This window comes from Aspergillus heteromorphus (genome assembly GCF_003184545.1).
Source record: "Aspergillus heteromorphus CBS 117.55 chromosome Unknown BO70scaffold_16, whole genome shotgun sequence".
Taxonomy (NCBI): Eukaryota; Fungi; Ascomycota; class Eurotiomycetes; order Eurotiales; family Aspergillaceae; genus Aspergillus; species Aspergillus heteromorphus.
This window is the reverse complement of record NW_020290421.1, coordinates 558,234-581,379: the sequence shown is the minus strand read 5'-3', so window position 1 is coordinate 581,379 and position 23,146 is coordinate 558,234. Positions and strand designations below refer to the sequence as shown.

The following is a 23,146-nucleotide window of genomic DNA, read 5'->3' as shown; positions in this document are numbered from 1 at the left end:
CGGCACATTCTTCGTTTGGAAACACAAGGCCCCCTGGGCCAAGGGCTTGCCGCGCAATGTGGTATGTGAGCACAGACAGACAGACCTTACCATCCAGCAGATGGAGAATTACTATCAAACCTGGAAGTGAGATAATCCACGTGAGTGAATGCAATCCCAATCTACCTCTCCCTTCTCCGGGGGAGCACATAACCCCCGATATCTGCGAAAGACTGCATTGCATGGCTTTCCCCATAAAGCCGGCGATCTCCTCCCCCAGCCATAGCGGAAGCAAGGCTGTTCTGGTCGATTCCATATCCCGAGTATACTTCCCCGCGACCTGTGCCAATCCTTCAGTCAGTCAGACCTCTTCACTTAACCTCCTTCAAGGTCCAGACAGACACAGACAGGTACTCACGAGAACACACTCCCCCCCCCGCGACTCATCCAGCGCAACCTGCTCGATCACCTCGGCCACCCGCTCAGGGGTATTCGTCTCCAGCCCGGCCTCCTGCCAACGCTGGGCAAACCCGTTGCCGTTATACCCGTCGGGGTCAGAAACGGTGCGACGCCATTCACCCGAATGCCATACCGTCGCGCAACCTCCTGCGACGCCCGCAGCAGTCCCACCACCCCATGCTTGGACGCCACGTAGGCCGCGACCCCCGTGCCCCCGAAATACCCAGACGTAGAGGTAATGAGCACGATGGATGGGGAGATTGGTTTTTCGCTGTTGTTGTTGTTGTTGTTGTTGTTGTTCTTCATATGGAACATGGCTAGGCGGAGAGCTATCCCATCATTAGTATTAGCATTAGCCCTCAATCCTCAACCTCCCCCCCAAAAAGAACTACACCAAATTAAAAAAAAAAGAAAGAAAGAAAGAATACGAACTATTAACCACCCCCCCCCCCCCCCCCCCAAAATTGACCGCAATAACCAACCCTCTGTGCCTCCACACTCCCACTCTCCCTCTCCCTCTCCCTTAACCTCTCTCCCTCACCCTCACCCTCACCCTCATCCTCATCGATATACACATCCACATCCACATACACATCCACATCCACATCCACATCCTCCAAATCCAACACGCCCCCCTCCCCGGTTCCATAATCCCCGCATTCGCAACCACCACATCCACGCCCCCGGAACCGCTGCACCACGGTCTCGAATAACGCGCTCATTTGCGCCCCGGATGTCACGTCCACGGGGATGAAGAGGGCGTTTTCGGGGTGGGGGAGGTTTTGCGTGATGGGTGTGGGGGTGGATCAATTGATTGAGAGGAGATAGATGGGAGGGGGGTGGGGGGAAGAAGAGGGATGAGAGGAGAGGGATGGGATATATAGATGGATAGATAGATGGATGGATGGATGGATGTAGATGAGAGTGGGTGGGTGGGTTTGTCGGTTGTCGGTGGTCGGTGGTCGGTGGTCTGGTATGTATAGTATGAGGGGAATGAATAATGGGATAGGATAATGAGTAAGGAAGTGGTGGTGCATTTACAGTTCGATAGAATAAAAAAGCTACGTAGGTATCCAATCTTGTGTCATAAATCAGATACAGATATCTCATTCAACATAATCTACAATTACTATCCCATCACTCCGTCTTGTCCCTCGACGGCGGTCTCGACCACCTCGACACCTCAGCCGACGACTTGACACTGTGGGCGGTGCTGATGGCATGGAATGAAAAGTCCAGCTCGCCCACCAGGGCTTTGACGTCTCTAAACACCCACGCAGCGCATTAGCATAATCCATGCATTATCCATTTTCGATCAGAAGAAAGAGAATGAATGATAATAATAATAATCAATAACTCGCTAGACAAACTCACCTCATCAACCTCTCCACATCCCCCACGATACACCTCGTCGAGATCTGCAGCACGGAGAACGTCGCAAAGCCCGGTTCCGCAATATGTCGCAGACTGAGAATATCCTTATCCAGGGCCTCGAGCCGCTTGGAGAAGCTGTACGGCCGGGGGGTCTTCAGGTAGGGCGGCAGGGGCTGCTGGTTTGTGATGCTGGCTGAGAGGAGACACAGGACGGTGGTGATCTCGTGGGTGGTGACGCGGGCGCTGGAGACGAGTCTGCGGAAGTCGTGGAGCCAGATGGAGTCGGATTCTTCATCGTTGCCGAGTTGGAGGAGGGTGTCGGAGGCGTAGCCCAGGAGACTTAGGTAGCTGACGATGCTGGTGATGGGGTTGGTTGGTCAGTTGCATGAATGCATGGGTCTATGGTATGTGATCTGGGACGTACTTCTCGATACATGTGATGATCGAATTGTATCGCTTTTTAGGGAACCGTCCGCCGATGGCGACCTCCCAGTTGAGGAACCCGGCGTAGGTGCGCAGGTTGTTGAGCATGAGCATTTGCTTGGAGAAGACTTTGTTTCGCGCCTTCATGAGTCTGCGGCCGGAGGAGGTCTTCAGGGCGAGATCGCCCTCGTCGCCTCGCATCCGCGCAGACACGGTCTCGTGGATGACGGAGTAGTAGTTGGCCAGGAGGTATAGCGAGGCGCCCAGGCTTTGGCGAAGCACCGAGTGTTCGGAGATCGGGTACGGGAAGAAGGTCCAGATGAAGGCTACGGCGATACCGCCGGCCACGGTGGCGAGTCGGTAGGGACCAAGGAGGTAGATCGGGTAGTATTGCTGCCCGTTGGAGGTGGCGACGTCCTGGCCGATTTTGCGGACCTCGAGCTCGTAGCCCACGATCATCGAGGTCGAGATGATCGTGATGATGCCGATGATTCGGAAGCGGAAGAGCTTGATCGGCACGTAGAAGACGCAGGTCAGGAAGATGAACAGGAAGACGATGATCCCTGGGGTCTTCTGTCCGGGGATATACCAGGCCAGGATACTGAGCACCAACGATATGACGGTGCCGAGAATCCGGAGAACGAAGCCGAAGATGCTTTGGCCGGACGTGGGGGACATGCTCATATTGACCATGATCATGGCCCAGACGAATCGCTGCTTCACGAAAAAGTTCTGTGTATCGTGGAGGAGGGCGACAACGGCAACGGTCATCGTGGCACACGCGACCCGGAAGCCATACGCCGACTCGGGAGAGCGCAATGCAGAGGGGATCAGTCGGACCTTGTCTCCGATCTTCTGGAGCGTGTTCTCAGGCGGGAGGTGTTCCGGGTCCTTGCGGTGCCTGTAGGCCTCGCCCAGCTGGAGGATGTTGTTCTGCGAGCTGATGTCCCCCAGGTTGTCCTCCTCGTGCGAATCCTCGGCCTTGAAAGCACTGATGACCCATTTTAGCAAGCGCTTCGAGCCCGGGATGATGAGACGATTCCGTGCCAGCTTCCCACTGGCAATCTTTTCGTCTGCGAATTGGATGAAATCGTGGACGACATGGCCTGTGGATTCGAGAAGTTGTTCCACCTAGGTCGGTCAGCATCGGTTATTATCACACAGTGCAATCAGACACCTACGTAGAGAATCATATACAGCTGTCGCCTGCTGCGGTCTCGACCAACTCCGAAGCTATCGGCAGGGATATCATCCACATCCAGATGGACGGATGAGGGATGTTCAAAGAAGTCAGGCGGCAAGGTGATGCCCTTTTCCTCACTCCACGACCGCAGGGCGATCCGCTTCGCATACTTGAAGTCACGGATCTTCCTCGCATAGTACGCAGGGAAGCCCTTCTCCCCGGGCTTGGGGTTAGCGGTTGCCTCCACGTCCGAGTCGTCGGACTTTTTGGCCGGTCGTGTCAGTTCAAGGGCGAGCGACACATGCCGAAGGCCCTCATCAATCGTGTGGATCATGGAGCTAAACGGATCATGCACCGCCCTCATGATCTCGTTCCATTCCTCTCTGACCCGCTGGCGGACCGTGTCGGGGATTGCCGCGCCATTGGCTTCGATGGGCTGATTCCACTTGTTGTAGTCCGAGAGGCGCTGGAAGATATCCACGATGAAGCTGAGGCCGACGACGGGGATCATAATCTGGCGCAGGTATCTGAAAGTCCCCTGGATGTCGTCCGGTCCCAGCTTTCCGATGGCAAACTCGCGCTTCGCAAAGGTCAGGTCTCCGTGGATTTTGGCATGAAGCTCCGTGACCTTCTGACAGGCCGTCCGGATCGCCTGTGCTTCGGGACTATACACCTTGCCCTTGTCGGTCACTTTCTCCACCGTCGAATCGTACGTCTCTGCCCGACCGAACATGTCATCCTTTTCCAGCGTCTCGAAGTATGCCGTGTGGGCATTGAGGGCAGCCCGGAGGCTCTCAATGTAGGCCGCCATCTGGTTAAAGACGACCCCCCTGGTGCTCATGGGAAGGATAAACAACGAGACACCCGTGGCGATGGCCAGGCCCGTCAAACTGGCCTCGAGCAATTTCAAAGCCAGCGTAATGGCGGCGGTCATGTTCGCCAGCCGGGAAGCATAGGTGAAGATGACATTGGCCACGATCGAGTAGATAATGACGGGAAACTGGAACTGCTGAAACTTGGCCCGGAAGGTGTGCACGACGTAGATCTGGAAGAACAGCCAGACAGCACTGACAGCCGTAGCGGACGCATTGTAGGGGGCCGACGACGCACCCCCACTGGCAGCATCGGCGGCCGACTCGGTGTGCTGTCGGGCCTTGACACACGAGTACATCATGAGCAGAGCCACGGCCGTGGCGACGCAGACGGCCAGGATATCGAGGACCATCATCTGGATGAACTTGGCTCGCGGCATGATGGAGAACCCCAGCACGGAAATCACCGAGACGAGATACCCGACCGTGTTGAACTGCGAGGAAATCGCATCCGACTGGTAACTTTTCATCGCCTATCCGTCAGCTTGCCCGACTCCATACGGATCCAGCAAAGACCTACATAGCCACGCAAATCGTCGGCGCAAGCGCACCCCTGCATCAAACCCCATGCATTAGTAGTCTTCTAGCACGCGGTAGCCAGACAAAAAAAAAAAGAAAAAGTCCCACCTACTTCATCATGAGCAGAAAAGTCGGCCTATCGATCCCCAGCCCCTTCCAGATCGATTTGACCTTGCCGAAAAATTTCCATTGGCGCTTCTGCTTCGCCTCTGCTGCTGCTGCTGCTGCTGCTGCTGTTGCTGCTGCTGTGGCTGCTGCTGTTGCTCTCGCTGCATCCTCGCCATATCCCAGCGACGAGGACGAGGAAGAAGAGGATTGGGCCGAGTCGAGGGGCGAGGGCATTCTGGAGTCGTCGTGCTGTCGGTCGGGTTCGGTTTCATCCTTTCCCCGGATGGATTGCCAGCCTCTGCCTGCCTGATAAGATCAAGGCATCCACGCCTTCCCTTCCCCAGACCACGTGATCCGATCGGCGACAACCAGATTCGGGGCTGTTGGGACTGGCTGAAGAGGAGGAGGAGGAGGTTGCGGGGAGCGATTGGACTGTAGTCGAGGGGGGTTTGGGGTTTTGCTTTCTTTCGCTCGTGTCGGTGGCCGATAAGCAAGTTGCAGGTCAGTGGCGATCGGCACCCGACTTTCCCCAAGTGGGCCCCTACCAAGGCCACGACTTAAGTTGGCCCCGTGCCATGGATGGATGTCATTGTTGTTGACAATATTAATCATTCTCCGCATGAATCAAGGATCATTGATTCCATGCTTGTTGTCAGGGCGGGACGGGATGGGATACACTGCCTGGTAAAGCCGCAAAGCCGATGGGTTGACCCGACCCACCAGCAGGCAATCACATCATGCAGCTGAGGGATGGATGTTCTTCTACCCGGATTCTCGGGTCAGGGGGGGCTGCCTGGGATGCCTGGGATAACTACCCGGTTGCATGGTTGATCATCATCGATAGTTGGAAACATGATGGAGGCATTTTCTTTGGGGGGGGGGGGTGGGGGGACAGGCTATGAAGATGAGTGTTCAACAGCTCTTTCTTTGGGGAATACTGTATATTCAACTGTCTGATTCCCTTGGAGAAGCATCCCTAGACTGTGAAACCCTTCTCTTCAAGTTGATCATGATTGTCTGTCTGTCTGGTGCGGAGGCCAATATATATATCCCCAAACACAGACACCAACACCGTCACAGTCACACAAATAGTAGTAAAGAGTGGAGACAAGCACAGCATGCACTCCCCATCGAGTAAAATTTCCATTCAGCCACAAACCCCCAATTCATTTAGAATAAAAAACAGATAAATATTCAAATTTCAAATTGGTCTCGTACTATCACACATGTTCCACCACTACTTCGTACCGGGCGATCAATTGCTCTCCCGGTGTGTGTAGAATAAGTAGCGCCTCGCACACTTGTTCTTTTATGTTAGCTCCCCAATAGTCGAGCGGCATTCGATGGCCTGACCATTTCTCCACCTTGTCTTGCATCAAGATGACGTGCGTACGAATCCCATCTGGGGATTTGCTTTTTATTTTTTTAGATAGATTATCAATTGTCTTTCTCGTGCTTTGTTGGACTTGCATTTCTCTTTGGAGTTTGTTTCATCGGCGCTCTCTAACATCTATCATAATATCATTCCTCATGGTTTCTCTATCCTCCCATCCCCTATATACATATACACCACCAGGCGCAAATCTAATACTCCGGCCATTCAGGATCAACCTGTTCTTTCCACGCCCGGAACCCCCCGCGGAAGTCCGCCACGACCCTCTGCCCGTCGCGATCCAGCCCCAGCTCCTTCAGCTTCTTCACTGCGATCTGCGAGTCGTTGCCCAGTCGACACACCACGTACACCGGATCGGTAGCCTCCGACGAGGCGAGATCCGACGGCACCCAGGGAGGCAGCGCCGTCGACCCATCTGCCGAGCCGGCAGTCCCGGTCGGCATTCTCGCCGACGCCAGGATCGTCGACATCGGGATGTTGATGCTATTCTCCAAGCTACAGATATCGAACTGGACCTTTTCCCTCACATCGATGATGGTTGGCTCCCGCGTGTCCAGCTCAACCGAGGCTTCGGGGTGTTTGGCGCGATACTCCAGCGGCGTGATCCGTTCCTCTGCGGAGAGCAAGTTTTCCGGGTCTGCCGTCCCACAGAAGAAGACGTAGTCGGTTGACCCCGACCGCACGGTATCCAGCGTTACGGTCGCCTCTGCGGAGCACACGGCGCAGTTCGGACGGCGGGAGCGCAGCTTGATGGTCCGGAACAAGGGCGAGGAGTATGCGGAGAAGATGTGCAGCGATGGCGCCGGTGCCTCTTCCGCTGTGATGACCTTGATTGCTTCCAGTGCCTGCAGGACACCCATTGTCCCAACCACAGGGCCGATGATGCCGCCGTCCGCGCAGCTCGTAACCGTGTTTGCTGGAGGTGGCTTCGGGAACACGCAGCGGTAGCAAGGTCCTCCGGTCTTGTCGCCCATGGGTCGAGGCGGGTTGTTCAACACCATCAGCTGGCCCTCCGTGCGCAGGGCCGACGCGGACACCAGCGGTTTTCCTAGAAGAACGGCGGTATCGGAGATGAGGTATCGAGTCGCGGGGTTATCGGTACAATCGAGGACGAGATCGTAGTCGTTGAAGATATCCGGGGCGGCTTGGGGGGTGAGGTGTTCTCGGTGGGCGATGTACTTCGAATGGGGGTTCAGCCTGGTGTAGCAGTCATAGTCAGCACTGCACGAACACGTCCAAACATCCCCCCCTGCGAACAAGATACTCACTCCTGTAAATACTCAATCGCACTATCCACCTTGAGCTTCCCGACATTCTTCGTCCTATGCAACACCTGTCGATGCAGGTTCGACGACTCCACTGTGTCCCCGTCCACCAGGCCCAGAGTGCCCACGCCCGCGCCAGCGAGATATAACGCTGCCGGGCACCCAAGCCCACCAGCTCCCACAATGAGAACCCTCGCCGATCGGAGCTTCAATTGGCCTGTTTGGAGTAAGAACTCGGTCGGTCAGCGAACCCAGCCTCGCTCATAGGTTATGCGCATTCGTGTGGTCCACCAACCTTGGATGCCCAGCTGTGGCACGATCATTTGTCGCCCATAGCGTCGGTATTCGTCCTCCAGCAGCGGCCACTTCCTTGCAGGAGATCGATCGTTGGTCGGATTCGGGTCCTGGGTCTTCTGGGCGACGGCGGCTTGTTCTGCGATCTGCAGGTCTCGTTTCAGGCCCGCGAGCTGGGCCTCAGTGGCGGCGATTTGCGCGCGCAGGGACGCGCATGTCTGTTCGAGGTCATCCATTGTGAAGCAGCGAACAGTGGCGTCGAACTGGTTTGACTGTTTGACTGTTTGACTGTTTGATTCCCCGCGCCGAAGACTTTCTCCGGCCATCTTATCGGGCGACGGCGCTAAGCCCGTTACGGACAGACCTCCCCGGGTTCCTTCGCGCGTCGACAACTACGGCCTCGGCCTACATTGTTGTTTCCATTCATGTCACCGGTTGAACCACAACCGTGAATATGCTATTATGTCTCGTCCGAATCGAGAAACCAGGAACCGAATTATCTAGCGAATTGCCGGACTTCGAACCTCCACCCCGTCCCCGAACCTAATAGTCCTGCCGGCCCAGCTGAAAGCGAACACGAGTGCGCTGCTCAAACGCATACGCCATCCCGATCAATGCCTCCTCACTCCACTTTGGACCCAGGAAACTGATACCGAAGGGGATCCCAGGGGCTTTCTGGACAAGATTCCCACGCGCGTTGTGCTCGATCGGAGTCCCCTCCGGATACGCTCCCAGCGGGACGGTGATAATGGGCGTGCCGACAATCGCAGGGATCTCGGACGCAACGAGGGTCGGAAGGATGATGGCGTCCAACTGGTTCCGGGAGAGTGCGCCCAGCAGGCCACCCTCCTCGCCGAAGTAGAGGGCCCTCTGGTACAGCGGCCAGAACGCGGGCGATGTGTTGTTGATTCCGGCGGCAATCACCTGGTCCCAGACCCCGGTGTCGCGCGACGGATACTCTTCGTCTGGGCTGTGCTGGGTGAAAGATCGGATATCCTCCACATTGCGAAGGCCGTGGGGGTTGGTTTCCAGGCTCGCTAGATACCCTGCAATGCCTGACGTGAAGTCGGCGGCCTCAACGTATGTGGGCTCCTGGCTTTGAAGGAAGGCGCTGTATGCTGTGAAGTTCGTGTTATCGATGATGGTGGCGCCCGCGTTGCTGATTACAGAGAGTGCCGCGTCAAAGGCAGCGACTACCGGAGCACCTGATGCCCCTAGGCTGTCGATGACATTTCGAGCGATACCGATCCGCTTGCCGTGCAGCCCAGACGTCTTGCACGCCGCCGCATAATCCGGAAGATTGTCACCGAACGGGGAGGCCGTGGTGTAGTTATCCTTGGGGTCAGGACCAGCAATGGCCTGCAACAGCATCGCCGCATCTTTCACCGTCTTGGCCATGGGCCCGATTGTATCCTGGCGCTCACTGATGGGGATGACCATATACCGCGAAACAAGGCCGACGGTCGGTTTGATACCGACGATGTTATTCCGCTCACTCGGAAGCACAATGCTCCCACTTGTCTGCACATCCCTGAGTCAGCCCTATTCCAGCAGAAAACCGAAACTTACATACCTCTGTCCCCAGAGCAAACAGGATGTACGACATGTCAACCGCGACAGCGCTCCCACTGGAACTCCCACTCGGATCCTGTCTGGGATAGTACCCTCCATACGACTGGATAGTGATACCACACCACCCGTTCGAGGAATTCAAAGACCGAAAATTAGCCCATTCCGACATGCTCGATTTCCCGAAGATGATCAGGCCGTTTTCCCTGAGCTTCGCCGCAACAGTCGACTCCGCAGAAGGCCTCGCTCCAACCAAGGCCCAAGACCCAGCTAGAAGCACCCGTCAGCCACAACCTCCCTCCCCAAACAGACTACCAGAGACATACCCGAGGTCCCCATACCATCACGCGTAGCTATCATATCCTTGATCAAGACCGGCAATCCATGAAGCGGACTACCCACCCATCCATCTCCATTAGCATCAACAACCAACCAACCAAGAATGACCGCACAGAGTACAGTATACAGTATACAGTATACAGTGTACATGTACATACCCTCTGACCTTCTTCTGCCGTCTCTCCGCATCCAGCTGCGCCGCAATATTCATCGCATCGCGATTCATCTCCGTGACTGTGGTGAACGCCGGATCATTGCCCTGAAGCCGGTTGTCATATGCCTGCGCGTCGCGATTAGCATCCACCACACCGCATTGCACCGCACAAGGAAACAAAGGGGATACAGACATCCACCAGATCCACACTGTAGAAGCATTCGCCCTTGAGGAATCCTCCGAGCTCGTCTGCGGTCGTGTTCTCCAGGGGAGGAATCAGACAGTCGTTCCATCTGGCGTGAGCGGGAGCGGGAGCGAGAGCGAGAGCAGGGGCTGCAACCCCCACAGCCCAGAATTGGGTGTAGATGAGGGCTGCGAGGATCCAGATGTTCCAGTTGGAGATGGACATCGTTGTTGGGGGTTGAGGGTTGAATTGGAGATTGAGGTTCGGAATATGCAGGGTGTAGAGGGGAACTGCGCTTCAGTTTGCAGTTTTCAAGGAGGTATGTGGTGAGGAGGCAAGGGAAGGAAGAAGAGTAATGAGAATCGGGATTAGGTAGAGGGTCAGAATTAGAAAGGAGAAGAGGTTAAAGTTGAAGAAGATAAAGATGATAGATAAAGACCAAGAATAAGATGCGAAGCAGCAGATGAAGACCTTACCATACCCACCCAGGACGATGTCTCACCCAGATGATCCCAAATAAAACCCACTCACCCTCTACCCAATAAACATGATATCTAACTCAACCCCACCTCAAATTCAAAGCAACAGAATCAAACGTGAATAGTCTCATATTTTTCTCCATCTCTTTCTCTCTCCAGCTTCACGCCCACCAATCACCTCCCCATTACTTCACCGTCACATCCAAGTCCGAACCACACTACACACTACACACTACACACTACACTACCCTACCCAGTCCAGCCCTATGACCAGTACTGAAAGGAGGTAGTAAGTAACATAGCCCAACCCTCAATAACAATCGGCAGTTCCCCCCCCCCCCCCCCAGCCTAGGTAATCTCCACGTGTTTGATATACTCCAGCCCATAGGTATACCAAAAATAGCAAGGGTGATTGATTTTTATGTACGGAGTACTCCGTATTCTGTACTTTCTTATTACTCTACCCCACCAAGGGGAGAAAAAAAAGCAAGTGGAAAAAAAAAAAAAAAGCAAATTGGGTGGAAATGAGATCAGTACGGTAGACAGAGACATAATCATCATCCACTTACCACAGGTATCGAGATACCCAGGTAGGTAGGTAGGTAGGTAGGTATCTGATTGAGATTACTATCTCAATAGGGCTGGGAGGTTGTGGCCCCTCCACTTTCTGTTGTAACTGTGTGATTTTGGATGGTTTTCTGTAGTTAGAGATATGATATGATATGATATGATATTTACCCTGTATCCGTCCGTACCTTGGATGGATACCTAGAGGGGAAGTTGGATGTAGGCAGGACATAGATAGGTAGCCTTGGCAAATTACTTTGGGGCTTGGTGGTGGTACAAGTTCTTCCTATCTAAGTATACACTAGGTCTGGAGCAAATGTACTAATACTAGTTCTAGTCTAATTCGGATAGGAAGTCTGCCTTTCTGTTACACACACACACATACAGTCAGGAAAACTGCTGTAAATATGCAGTCAGAAAAAAATAATATTGCTCTGCAGTGACACCCTCTCTATCCAGTAGTTTTGGCTGTTCCCTCTGCTGTAGCTGCAGCTGCAGCTGCAAAGTCATGACCTGCATATCCCGCATATCACATATCACATATCATATATCACACAGCATCCATCACAGGCCAGCCGGAAATAATTCACAAACAAACAAAGCAGCAAACAGAGCAGCCGCGAAACCCCCGTCTGTCTATGTAGCAAGTTCTATGTACTGTAAGTATGCAGGTGGAAATCTAATCCTTCCCTTTCTGCGGTATCCCGTTGAAAATCATTTCTTCATACATGTATGGTTGGGTGGTTGGGTGGTTTGATCTCGATCTCGATCTCAATTCGATGTTGGTCTAGCCCAGCTAGACCTTGTCAGTTTCGTTGCGGACGCGAACGCGCTCGGCCTCCGTGTCCAGGTCCTCGATGTGCGTCGAGCCGCGTTTGTGCACCGAGTGTTTCACGGCATCGCGGCGGTCGTTCTCGTCGACAGCGCCGAACAGAGCATCCATGTCTTCCAGGCTGCGACCCTTGGTCTCTTTGGCAAAAAAGATGACGAAAATACTCATCGCGGCACAGAAGATTCCGAACATGAGGAACACGCGCCAGCCGATTTTGTTGACGGCCTTGGGGGTGATTTCTGTGACGAGAAAACTCCACAGCCACTGCGAGGTGGCGGCGAGGCCGACGCCGTATGCACGTAGCCGCGTGGGGAAGATCTGTTGTGGACGTCAGCTTGGGCAAGTGTGGACCAAAAGGGAGACTCTTACCTCGCTCACGTACACCCATGGGGTCGGCCCCCAGGATGCAGAGTAGCCGATCACGTAAAGATAGATCATGACGACCATGGCGATGGAGGCCTGCGAGACGCCCCCGGAGCTAGTGTCGGGGGGGTTGGTGGCCAAGACCGCACCAATGATGAACATCATGCTGGCCATCCAGAGGGCGCCCCCGATCAGACTGAGCTTGCGCCCCCAGCGGTCGATACCCACAAACAGGAAGATGGCCGTCGCGACGACCTTGACGGTTCCGTATACACCCGTGGCAAACAGAGACGAGTTGGTGGCACTAAGGCCGATGGTTTCGAAGATCTCAGGTGCGTAGTACCCAATCGAATTCGTGCCGGACCATTGCTGCCAAAACATGAGAACGAAGGCGAAGCCAAAGCGTTTGAGGTTGCTTGGTTGTGTGAGCTCCTTGAATGTCAGCCCTTCAGTGGCCGCGGCATCCTCTTCGCTGGCAGCTCGGATTTCAGCTATCTCTGTCTGAATCGCTTCGCTGTCTTCGGGCTCGTTTCGGATGTATGCCAGGGACTGAAGCGCCTCTTCGTGGCGGCCCTTGCCGGTTAGCCAACGGGGAGACTCTTTCAGGAAGAACAGTCCAATGAGCATGAGTCCGCCAGGGATCAGCTGGATGGCGACAGGAATACGCCATTGCTTTGTGCTCGTGGGGATGTGTAGGGAGACGCCGTAGTCAAGCCAGTAGGCAAAGGTGCTTCCAATAACCAGGAACTCCTGGAACATGCCGGCAACCCGACCACGGATATTGGCGGGGCAGTTTTCGCTCACAAAGACGGGTGTGATACTGGACATCCCTCCAATGCCTAGGCCGGCGATGACACGTCCGCCGTAAATCTGCCCAATGTGATGCTGGGAGGCAACTTGGATGGCCGCTCCCACAAGAAAGATGGCGCAGAAGATCATAAGAGAGTAGCGTCGTCCAATGCGCTCGTTGAGGGGAGCAGCGAAGATGGCGCCGAAGAAGCAGCCCGCGGTAAGCAGAGATACGACATTGGACGATATGTCGGCGTTCTTGGACGATGCAAACCCGGAAGAGCCAGTCGGGAGTCCGAAATCTTCCTTGAAGCTGGTCAGTGAAAGGACACTGCCCATCACACCCGTGTCATATCCTGTCGGACATCATAAATTAGCTCCCAGAACCTATTCTGACCTAAAAGAAAGCATACCGAAGAGCAGGGAGCCTGAATAGGCCACCGCCGTGAGGATGTAAACACGGTAGTTTTTGAAGAGACCCATGGTGGGAGAAGTGTCCAGGAACTGTTAGGCACTAGGGGATAGGTCCTAGCAGCACAGGGCATTCCTAGAGCATTGGACCAAGAGAAGCCCACCCCCGGAGTTCCTGGTGATATTTATCATGATCGCTCCCATCTCCACTCGAGAGGGTGATCCATATACGAGAGACCATCCAGCTGAGCCAAGCAAACATGCGATAGGCCATGGGGGAAGAACCCCGGGTATTGGCGAGGACGATATCCGCACACCCGCAGGACCGACCCCAACTCTCCCCGCACGTTGTTCTTGATCGAGCAATTCCGGGGGATGGGAATGAGTTGGAGACCCGCGGTGGATACATCCGGAGAAATTGTGCGGAGGTGATGGGTGGGTTTTTCCGTCCACTGAAGAGCGCTGCAACACCACGCTAGGGACCGGCCCTCCTGCTACTGGCAGCTCGGGGTAGCAATGGTGGTCATGGCAGTAATATCCTCCGACTATCATGCCATGGGGGCAAGCAGTCATTGCTGCATAGCGGGCGGTCCATTATTGATCCACCGTGACGATATTGCCGCCGCTCCATCCATCATACCAGAGAGGGGTAAGAGGATGAATGGTCCTTGGCTGAAGTATCCAAGCCAACTGACGCAGTGTCGGTGAGTAGGTGCATGGACTGTCTTATCCTTGCTTTCTAATTGGGTTCACTCCCTGCTAATCGTGGACATACAACCCGAAATATGCATCCGGGGCAACGAGCGACGGAATCCATTACCCGGCTCCGTCACTGTCAATAGATGACTAGTCTTAAAGAACGCTGCGGTAAAGACTTTCCTTGCATGATAGCACGGAGCGAAGACCATAGCTAGGTAGCTATCGGCTAGGACAGTCACCAAGTGGCACGCCGGTGGTCATTATCTCGATGATCGAGGTGAGCAATACCCACCTTTAATGAGTGTTTGATTCACCCAAGCACCACCCACGTCACCGATGCCATCCTGTCATTGAAGGGAGTCCGACGCTTTCCGGAAATGATTTCGAATCCATGTTGCTAAGCGCCTATACATCGGGTGGCTTCCCTTAGAGCGCCATGTAGCAGGCTACCGTCGGCTCATCCGTCCGAATCTTCGGCATTTCTCTTTGCAATGGAGGCATGGGTTCATCATTATTCCGTCGGAATACGCGTAGCCCAGAGAGCGGCTCAGCGGATCAATCAGCACGAGACGTGGAGTTGTTGAGACGCGTCCCCATCCCGAGATGCTGTGGCTTATGCAGGCGTTCAGCCCGTTTCTGCCGTCTTGGGCCTTCGGCATCGATGTTCAGCTGTATGAACACAATAGTAATTGTGGAAGAATTGTGATCGATTTATTTCCCTTCCTCGGGGATTCTCTGGACACATTCTCATGTTGAACAGCAGTTCGCGAGCTGGCTAAAGTTCTGACTGAGTATTTGCTATGCATGTACCCGAAGCGGTTGTGATTGTATCATTTGCCAGGTTCCTCGTTTCGAGGCGCCCTACATATATATGTTAGTGGGAAGCGTGAATTGCAGATGAACTCAAACTAATGGCACACCGCTCTTCCAGTGCATGACCAAGCATTTACAGGTTTTCTTCAGGACCCCAGAGGATGACTCCCAAGTCGTTGACTTCTAGACTCGAGTGGTCCGAAGGACGGCCTTATAGTGAATCATTTCGGCCTCCCAGTTGGGTTCTCTGCCTCGCCGTACTTAAGTTACTGGCTGTCATTACATAAGCCAGTCGCCCGTGACCCTGAGCTGCCGCAGCCAATCAGGTCGCTGCCCCGGTGCCCCTGAACCGGATTGACCCGCGTCGGCATGTGGGTGGATCATTGGCTGAAATGATCTGCTCGATATTTGCGAGTTCATCTTCAGCCAGGTACGGGTGATCTTCACTTTGAGACCTTGGTCAGTTGGTAGGGAGAAGCGCTATGATGTCGCTTTAGCCTCGCCAGAGAAGAATGCAGCCGGTGATCCCCATGGTGGGTCAGTCGAGCGATTCATTGAAGAATGACTATGGGGGCATGTGCCCTATCCGGGCTCATGACTGGCTGTCAGGGTGCGGCATCATTTGGACATGCTCCCTAGCCCCCTCGCTTCCTCGCTTCCTCGCAGAATCTTGTTCTCGGATATCAGTCGGATCTGATATGAGAGTCGATACCAAATCATGATGACTCGAAGCTTCTTTCTCCTTGTGTCCCCTGTATCCCTTAAGGAGGCATACCGACAACGGCCGGTATGCCGTTGTGTAACAAGCACTGTCGCCGGACCCTGTGCTCCCTATCTAGGATCAATAATGTGGACTCAAAGCTCGAATTGCGGTTCCGCATGTGATGGGACACACGGATCCCCTTTTAGGGATCCAGCTGCAGACCATGGATGTGCATATCCAAGATGCATCCATCCCTACTTTTCTCGTCCACCACTCGCCGGCCATCGGGACCAGAGAGCCCTTCACACCACCGGTGATCACAGCATGTGCTGGCTGCGCATGCGTTCAGTGGACTAACTATTTACCACTAGAGGCGATTCACTCTTTCGCCTGTCCATTCATTATCGCAGACTTAATCTGGATCCCCGCTCGAGCTGGATCTTGTTCTCGTTTTTGGAAATCTGTAACTTGAGCTTGATGGCAACGGGAAAACGTCATTGTATGCTGCTATTTGTCGCATCCACTCTCTCGTGGAATAAATATCCTTAGATCTCCACTGGAGAGTAGACCTGACTGCTTTCTACTGTTCGACTTTCATTGCACGGTCGTTCGCCATGGGGCGTTGGTATACCATGTTGGTCTTAAGTTTGCTCGAGCCAGCCGTCCGTGCTGCAAACTTGACCTCGCACGTAAATTTATTGTGAGTCGCGAGTCGAGGACCCATGTTTTTATTCGACCCTCTCGTTGAACCAGGAACTGCCGCGAATCTAACCATGCTCTAAAGCCTGGGAACGCAAAGTGGTGGGAATGACTTCCCCGGGGTTGCTCGTCCCTTCGGGATTGTCAAGCTTGGACCCGATCTCTATGTCTCCGGGACAGATTCCTATTCGGGGTACTTGTCCAATGGCAATTTCTCGGGGTTCAGTATGATGCATGAACAGGGCACTGGCGGAGCCCCGAAGTACGGGACAGTTTCCCAGCTGCCTCTAGTCGGAGATGTCAGTAACCCGCTCTCTAACATAACCATCGGCCGGTCAGGCGCAGATGAGGCTTCTGTGGGATATTACAAAGCGAAGACAAGTGAAGGAACGCTTGTGGAGCTGAGTGCATCTGCCCATGCCGGAATTTATCAATATACCTTCCCCAAGGACACAACGGGCAATATCCTGGTCGACGTCTCACACGTCCTACCCTCCTATAGAGGGCAAGGCCTCAGTCAACATTACAAAGGTGGTAACATCACCATTTTCCACGACGGGCACTATGAGGGCCATGGCGTGTATGACAACGGTTGGAACCGTTCGCCCGATTGGTCGATTTATTTCTGTAAGCCTTTGCACCCTTTCGAGAAGCTTGATGACAAGACTGATTAGTTTGTCAGGTGGTCACTTCGATGAAGCTCCCATCAGCAATAAAACATATTCCGGAACCGATGCGAAGGGCAGCGTCCAGCAGAGCAGTGGTCATGCATCTTCTTCATCGGGCTCAACGCGAGTTGGAGCTGTGTTTACCTTCAAGGACACCACAGTAATCTCTCGCGTCGGAATCTCGTGGCTGTCCACGGAGAAAGCCTGCCAAAATGTCGAGAACGAGATACCGGAAGACACAAAGTTTCAGTCAGTTGTGGCAGATGCTCAGTCCGAGTGGGACTCCGAAGTCTTGTCGAAGGTCACCACCAGTAACACGAACGAGACGACTCTCGAACTGCTCTATACTTCTCTCTACTTCATGCATCTGATCCCCACAAATCAAACCGGGGAGAACCCAAGTTGGACATCTTCGGAGCCATACTACCAGGACATCTTTACTTACTGGGTGAGTAGCCTCCCTGAATGAAGAGCTCACGTCACTCATTGTTTGCAGGATCTCTTCCGCTGCTCTACTGCCCTCATGCAAGTTCTGCAGCCTGTCGCTTATGAAGAGCAGATTCGCTCTCTCATCGACATTTGGCGATTCGAGGGCTACATGCCCGATGCGCGATCTTCCAATTACAACGGACGCACTCAGGGTGGTTCGAATGCAGACAATATCCTGGCAGATGCATATGTGAAAGGCGTGCGTGGTGCCGTGAACTGGGAGGATGGCTACAAAGCCATGCTCAAAGATGCAGAGGTGACACCGCCCAATTATCCAGTCGACCCGATGGCCCCCGACTCTTCGACGAAAGAAGGAAGAGGGGCACTGCCAGACTGGTTGAGCTTGGGCTACATCACACCTCGATTCAGCCGAGCTGTCACGCGAGCGGTGGAATATTCATGCAATGACTTTGGGCTGTATCAGGTGGCATCGGGACTCAAGAAAGAAGACGACGCAACAAAGTACCTGAATCGTTCAAGGAACTGGCGAAACCATTGGAACGCCAACCAGACCTCTCTAGGGTTCTCCGGCTTTGTCGTTCCTCGCAACGAGTCGGGCTTCATTGAGACCGACCCCCTGAACGACAGCGGTTACTGGGGGGACCCTTATTACGAAGCCAGCTCATGGGCCTATTCGTGGGCGAGCATTCACGACATGAAAAAGATCATCGAGGCGATGGGCGGAGACGAGACCGTTCTTGACCGGCTCAACACGATGTTCACCGAGGGAGCCAGCGGGTCCAGTGGAATCATCTTTGATCCGACCAACGAGCCGTACGTGTGACCTAGACTTCCCTTTCACCGAAATTAGACATTCCAAGAAAGTTCGGCTAACCAGGTGTGATTTAGCATGTTCAACATCCCGTACCTGTATCACTACATCAACCGTCAAGACCTGTCGGTCTCGCAATCGCGCAACATTGCCAAATCGTATTACGGCGTGGGAGTATCCGGTCTGCCCGGAAATAGCGACGCCGGAGCAATGCAGACATGGCTCCTATGGAACATGATCGGTCTGTACCCGGTCACGGGACAAACGACGTTTCTAATTCACTCTCCCTGGTTTGACTCTCTTACCATCGACCTCGGGGACGGTAAGCACTTGAATGTCACCTCCAAAGGCGGCGACGGAAACGGAGGAGGAGACATCTATGTGCAGAGCCTTCGAGTGAATGGCAAAGACTGGAAGAAGAACTGGCTCACATGGGACGACATCTTCGTCCGAGGAGGGACGCTGGAGTTCGAGCTAGGAGAGAGTGCGAGTGGCTGGTTCACTGGAGAGGTACCACCTAGTCCAGCCTCGTAGATTATATCCGCCCTTGAGCGTATGCTTCTTTTTCAAATGTACATCGTTAGCGCTGTTAATATCCCACAGTGGAAATACTCTCACCCCGGCTCGATTCACTAGCACTCCTTACCTCCGTACGAATAAGTTCGACAGGGAGAGAGTTTCCGTCAGCCCGACAGACACCACCGTAGCTGAAAGGTGGATATGAGGACGAGCTGACTAGTATACCAACAGCGAGCACCAGAGACAGCGCACGGTATATTCGTAGGATGGATGGCATTTGCTGCATCCAGACAAGAGGAACAGCTAAAGACGACTAGAAGCCGAAAGAGAATGTCATCGACGATAGCATCAACTTAATATCGAAGATCCCGATGATCATCATTTCAACGCCGCTGGTCCCTCCGGGGGACGGCGGAAGAAGCGAGAGGCTTTCGTGCTTCAGAGAGTGGATGAGTGTTGACGGACAGTACCAGGGTCCCCGCTAGTCCCCATCCGGGCAGAGCAAACGGTAACTGATACCCGATTATACAGTATCCATACAATAGTCGTTTCTACCGGTACCTCCTCCTTACGCCGCCCCGCCACTAACACGGAAGTATCCGGCGTATGGTTCCTTGTCACTGCCGTGTATTCCGTATTGCTCAGGTCAGGACCCTGCCGTAAAAGCAGTGATCGTCCACTTTGATCTCCACAGTATTCCGTACCTGGTAGCAGTTAGACGACTCGACACTGAGCCTGTTGATCACGGCAAAGAGTTGAATGATCCATCCATCGATTGTTTCCCCCGTCGGGTGGCAAAGGGTCGGTTAGGTTTAAACGTGGTGGTGGTGGGTAAGGCAGGAACGGAACTATAGGAACTGCCGTATCTTCTACTTCCGGGGAAGAAAAACAAGCTCCTGATCCCCTGAATATGGACGACATCGGATTACTTGCCTACTCTACCCATCCACGAGAATCCTTCTTTCATGCAATCCTTTCACACTGCATCTGCAAGCCACCTGAATTTCAAAGATGTTCTGTGCAGATACTGCTTTTGAGTCTCTTGGGGTACCTACCTACCTACTTACCTACGATCGTCATCCCACCCCACCCTTGCTGCCATGCGCATATACAAGACGAGCGAATCCGCCCACCCAGCACGTCTCTCTCTCGCGTGAATCGGCAATCCTTGCAAATGAAATCCGTTTCCGATGTCCATGCAGCGGAAGACGAACTCAAATCTCGATAGAATCGACCCGCTAGCAAAGTTTATCGCGCGCGGCATCTGTGGCGGACATACAGGACTCGGTTCGGTGGTGCGGCTTTGAGGAGAAAGCTGCAATTGCCGGGTGGGGACCGCGGAGAACTCAGCTCGTAGTGCGCTCAAGTCATTTTACAAAGTGGGCAATTCCTGAGTGGCTCACAGAGAGGTTGCGGGTGCCGCAAAGGCAGAGACGTCGAGCTTAATGCAGCTGTATCCCATGGATTCCACATTTCCAGCCCCTCTTCATTTGATGCTATGTGCGGCGCTTTGGGGGATAGCGTAGGGACCAATACTTGGGGAACTACTATTTCCGGTTGGGATGCGTTGCTGCGGGTTTTGTGTACGGAGTGCTGTGTGCATACTAATCGGAAACGCCCCTGACATCGAAGACGCATCGTTGGACGGTTGGCCTGCCACCACTGCCTTGCATCATGCATGCATGGCCGTTATGATCGAAGGAAGATAGGCTTTGAGGTAGCATGTGTGTATCGTCGTCGCTGCATAGGCGCAGACGCAGATAACGAATCAACGATGGCTGGCAGGCTAGCAGCTTCAGCCACAAACGGAGGGCTTGTTGACTTGAACGGCTCTTCTGGTGGCGATGTCCTTCTAGAGCCTAGATGGGTGACGATCGCCAGGGACTTGTCCTAAAATCCTGTGGTCTTCCAAGCCAAAGCATCGAATCCCCACAGTATCCGCCATGTCGAGCTCGTGTCTGGTGGTCCCGTAGTCTGAACACATGTCAATAGTGATTGTATACTAAGGGTCATAGTAGGTTAGGTCCCGTTGATCCGAAATATGCAGCCAAGGAGCTCTGCGTGGTGAGATGAGCATGCAGATCACAATGGCAGTGGCGGTAAATGCCCCGGTGGCTTTTTGATCCCTCGACGCCAATCAGCGGATCAACGTGGCTACCGATTAAGAGACCAAGGTTCGCGATTATGTGCTTAGAAACCTTGCCGTTGATGTTCATCTGCGTCAGCCTGCGACTTGACAGCTTCAAGGGACTGCATAGCACTATCGTGACCCTGCGTGGTACTGCCATGCGTGTAGCAGGGGGAATCTGTTTGCCTGTGGGATAGTCTAATCGATGAAGATCATATCGTCATTCGCAGAGGTGTACCTGATGATCACGAAAGGCATTCGAAATTAGCCTATCCTGAAGGGGCAGTTGGTCTTTGATCTCCGAGCTGTAGCCTGTATCCACAATTGAGCAGTGACTGACTCCATTCAGGATACACCTTTACTCTCCTGAGCAGGAACATCACAGACTTCGACCCGCTAGCTAGTAGCTATGCTGCTCAGCCGCAAGAGCCTGAAAAGAATGGGGGAAAGCGATGATCCTCTGAGAAACAATGGTATATAAGAGTCGACTTCTTTCGCCTCCAACTCTTCTCTTTTTCATCCAGCAGCGCATCATCCATTCCTTCTCACGCTTCCACGCCAGTCATTCTTTACCAATACCTACCTTATTATAATCTTAATACCCTCACTCCAACCTTTTCTTCACGAAACACCATCAAAATGAAGGCCTCCTTTATCACTGCCCTTGCTCTGGCCACCTCGGCCATCGCCGCCCCCGCTGGCATCCTCTCGAGCCTCACTGGAGTCACCAAGAGTGTGTCTTCTGGCTCCGTCACCTCCAGCAGCGAGGCTTCCAGCCCCGTTGCCAGCCCCGCCGCCAGCGGTCACGTCGTCCAGGATGCTGGTGACAGCGTCGACCAGGTCCTGACTGTCACCGGACCTGACGCGAAGCAGCTTCTCATCCAGCTGAGCCCCAATGTTGCCAGCCTCCTCGCCAGCCTTGGTCTGCCCGGCGTTGGAACCTCAGTCGGTTCCGTCATCGCCTCTGCCTCGTCCGTTGGCGATCTCGTCAAGGATCTTGGTCCCTCCGTTGACGGTCTTCTCACCGTTGTCGGCCAGGACGGCGGCGCTCTTCTGATCCAGCTTGACCCCGATGTCACCGGTCTCGTCTCCGGACTTGGCCTCCCCGGTGTTGGTGTCCCCGTGGGCTCTGTGCTCGCCACCGTTGGCTCCAACCTGAAGCGTTCCGCCGACGGCGAGATTGTTCAGGATATTGCCCCTCAGGTCAAGAACATCCTCGAAGTCACCGGCCCTGACGCCAAAACTCTCCTCGTCGAGCTTAGCCCCTCTGTCGCCTCGCTCGTTGCCAATCTCGGTCTTCCCGGTGTCGGTACCTCCGTCGGAGAGGTCATCAAGACCGCCGGCAACCTTGGCGACCTCCTCCAGGACCTGTCCACCCCCGTGGAGGAGCTCCTGACTGTTGTAGGCCAGGACGGCTCTTACCTCCTCATCCAGCTGTCTCCCAACGTTGCCAGCCTCGTGGCCAGTGTCGGTCTCCCCGGTGTCGGTACCTCCGTGGGCACTGTTGTCAACACTGTCGGTGAGAACCTGTAAATTGTGAGTTCTCCTCCTGTTGTTAGTTTCCGGCTATGGGATCCACGATGCTAACCGACTGCGGGACTCAGGGTCTCTAGTGTCAGTCACAGTGTCTGCACTCTACAGCGATGTCCCTCAGACCGGGTCCGGATGGCCTCTGGTCTGAGATGATGCCGGCCTGGTTGGCGAGCCGGCCATGAAGAGCCACGAGAACCCCCCATGTATATTTATTCTATTTGTCCTGTACTCTCAAGCAGTGTTGCACAGTTGCAATTGATGGGGAAAAACCCCACGGTATAGATTTAATCTTGAATCCACGAGTTGATTAAAATGGTTGTTTCTGGTTGTTGGGTTGGGTTCCCAAGCCACGTGGTTTTGTTCGCACGAAACCGTAGCAGGTGTGCCTAAAATAGTAGAATGAGGAGACAGACGAAGTGCCATGGAAGTGAAACGCCCGGTGTCGGCGGGCGGACATTGGCAGAACTACGGGGCGCGAGACCGACCCAAGACGACGCCGTCCCGGGCGGACACACAAGGGGATTCTTTCTGGATGATTAGCAGGGAGGGAAAGTCTCCCGCGCTTTC

At 54.1% G+C, this 23,146-nt stretch overlaps 8 protein-coding genes across 8 annotated transcripts; 2 read left to right on the top strand and 6 right to left on the bottom strand.

Annotated features, from left to right (window-relative positions):
* Window positions 1-364: 364 nt before the first annotated feature.
* On the bottom strand, window positions 365-1,160 carry BO70DRAFT_380456 (uncharacterized protein; the record flags this gene model as incomplete). Its single annotated transcript, XM_025545415.1, has 2 exons — window positions 365-767; window positions 1,030-1,160. The coding sequence occupies 2 exons, from the start codon at window positions 1,158-1,160 to the stop codon at window positions 365-367; spliced, it is 534 nt and encodes a 177-aa protein (XP_025398526.1).
* A 562-nt stretch (window positions 1,161-1,722) lies between these two features.
* BO70DRAFT_58657 (uncharacterized protein) lies at window positions 1,723-5,323 on the bottom strand. The gene is made up of 5 exons (XM_025548561.1): window positions 4,922-5,323; window positions 4,811-4,843; window positions 3,417-4,752; window positions 2,237-3,366; window positions 1,723-2,169 (listed from the first exon to the last, which is right to left on the bottom strand). The coding sequence occupies exons 1-5, from the start codon at window positions 5,149-5,151 to the stop codon at window positions 1,809-1,811; spliced, it is 3,090 nt and encodes a 1,029-aa protein (XP_025398525.1). The 5' UTR covers window positions 5,152-5,323; the 3' UTR covers window positions 1,723-1,808.
* Window positions 5,324-6,501: 1,178 nt separating this feature from the next.
* On the bottom strand, window positions 6,502-8,105 carry BO70DRAFT_293668 (sulfurtransferase uba4; the record flags this gene model as incomplete). Its single annotated transcript, XM_025539450.1, has 3 exons — window positions 6,502-7,507; window positions 7,579-7,792; window positions 7,871-8,105. The coding sequence occupies 3 exons, from the start codon at window positions 8,103-8,105 to the stop codon at window positions 6,502-6,504; spliced, it is 1,455 nt and encodes a 484-aa protein (XP_025398524.1).
* A 319-nt stretch (window positions 8,106-8,424) lies between these two features.
* On the bottom strand, window positions 8,425-10,449 carry BO70DRAFT_316867 (putative amidase; the record flags this gene model as incomplete). The annotated part of the gene is made up of 5 exons (XM_025540361.1): window positions 10,125-10,449; window positions 9,936-10,057; window positions 9,765-9,832; window positions 9,443-9,708; window positions 8,425-9,390 (listed from the first exon to the last, which is right to left on the bottom strand). Coding segments are annotated over exons 1-5 (1,638 nt in total), but the record flags the coding sequence as incomplete, so codon positions are not given.
* A 1,508-nt stretch (window positions 10,450-11,957) lies between these two features.
* Window positions 11,958-13,628, bottom strand: BO70DRAFT_430088 (sugar porter family MFS transporter; the record flags this gene model as incomplete). Its single annotated transcript, XM_025548125.1, has 3 exons — window positions 11,958-12,311; window positions 12,363-13,501; window positions 13,559-13,628. 3 exons carry the CDS (start codon window positions 13,626-13,628, stop codon window positions 11,958-11,960), a joined length of 1,563 nt encoding a protein of 520 aa, XP_025398522.1.
* Window positions 13,629-16,385: 2,757 nt separating this feature from the next.
* Window positions 16,386-19,311, top strand: BO70DRAFT_338548 (alpha-1,2-mannosidase family protein; the record flags this gene model as incomplete). Its single annotated transcript, XM_025541208.1, has 5 exons — window positions 16,386-16,471; window positions 16,556-17,097; window positions 17,153-17,586; window positions 17,635-18,401; window positions 18,477-19,311. 5 exons carry the CDS (start codon window positions 16,386-16,388, stop codon window positions 18,931-18,933), a joined length of 2,286 nt encoding a protein of 761 aa, XP_025398521.1. The 3' UTR covers window positions 18,934-19,311.
* A 2,184-nt stretch (window positions 19,312-21,495) lies between these two features.
* On the top strand, window positions 21,496-22,974 carry BO70DRAFT_338547 (uncharacterized protein). Its single transcript, XM_025541207.1, has 2 exons — window positions 21,496-22,582; window positions 22,651-22,974. Exon 1 carries the CDS (start codon window positions 21,686-21,688, stop codon window positions 22,577-22,579), a length of 894 nt encoding a protein of 297 aa, XP_025398520.1. The 5' UTR covers window positions 21,496-21,685; the 3' UTR covers window positions 22,580-22,582; window positions 22,651-22,974.
* Window positions 22,696-23,058, bottom strand: BO70DRAFT_58580 (uncharacterized protein). The gene has a single exon (XM_025548560.1). The coding sequence runs from the start codon at window positions 23,000-23,002 to the stop codon at window positions 22,811-22,813; it is 192 nt and encodes a 63-aa protein (XP_025398519.1). The 5' UTR covers window positions 23,003-23,058; the 3' UTR covers window positions 22,696-22,810.
* Between the last annotated feature and the right edge of the window lie 88 nt (window positions 23,059-23,146).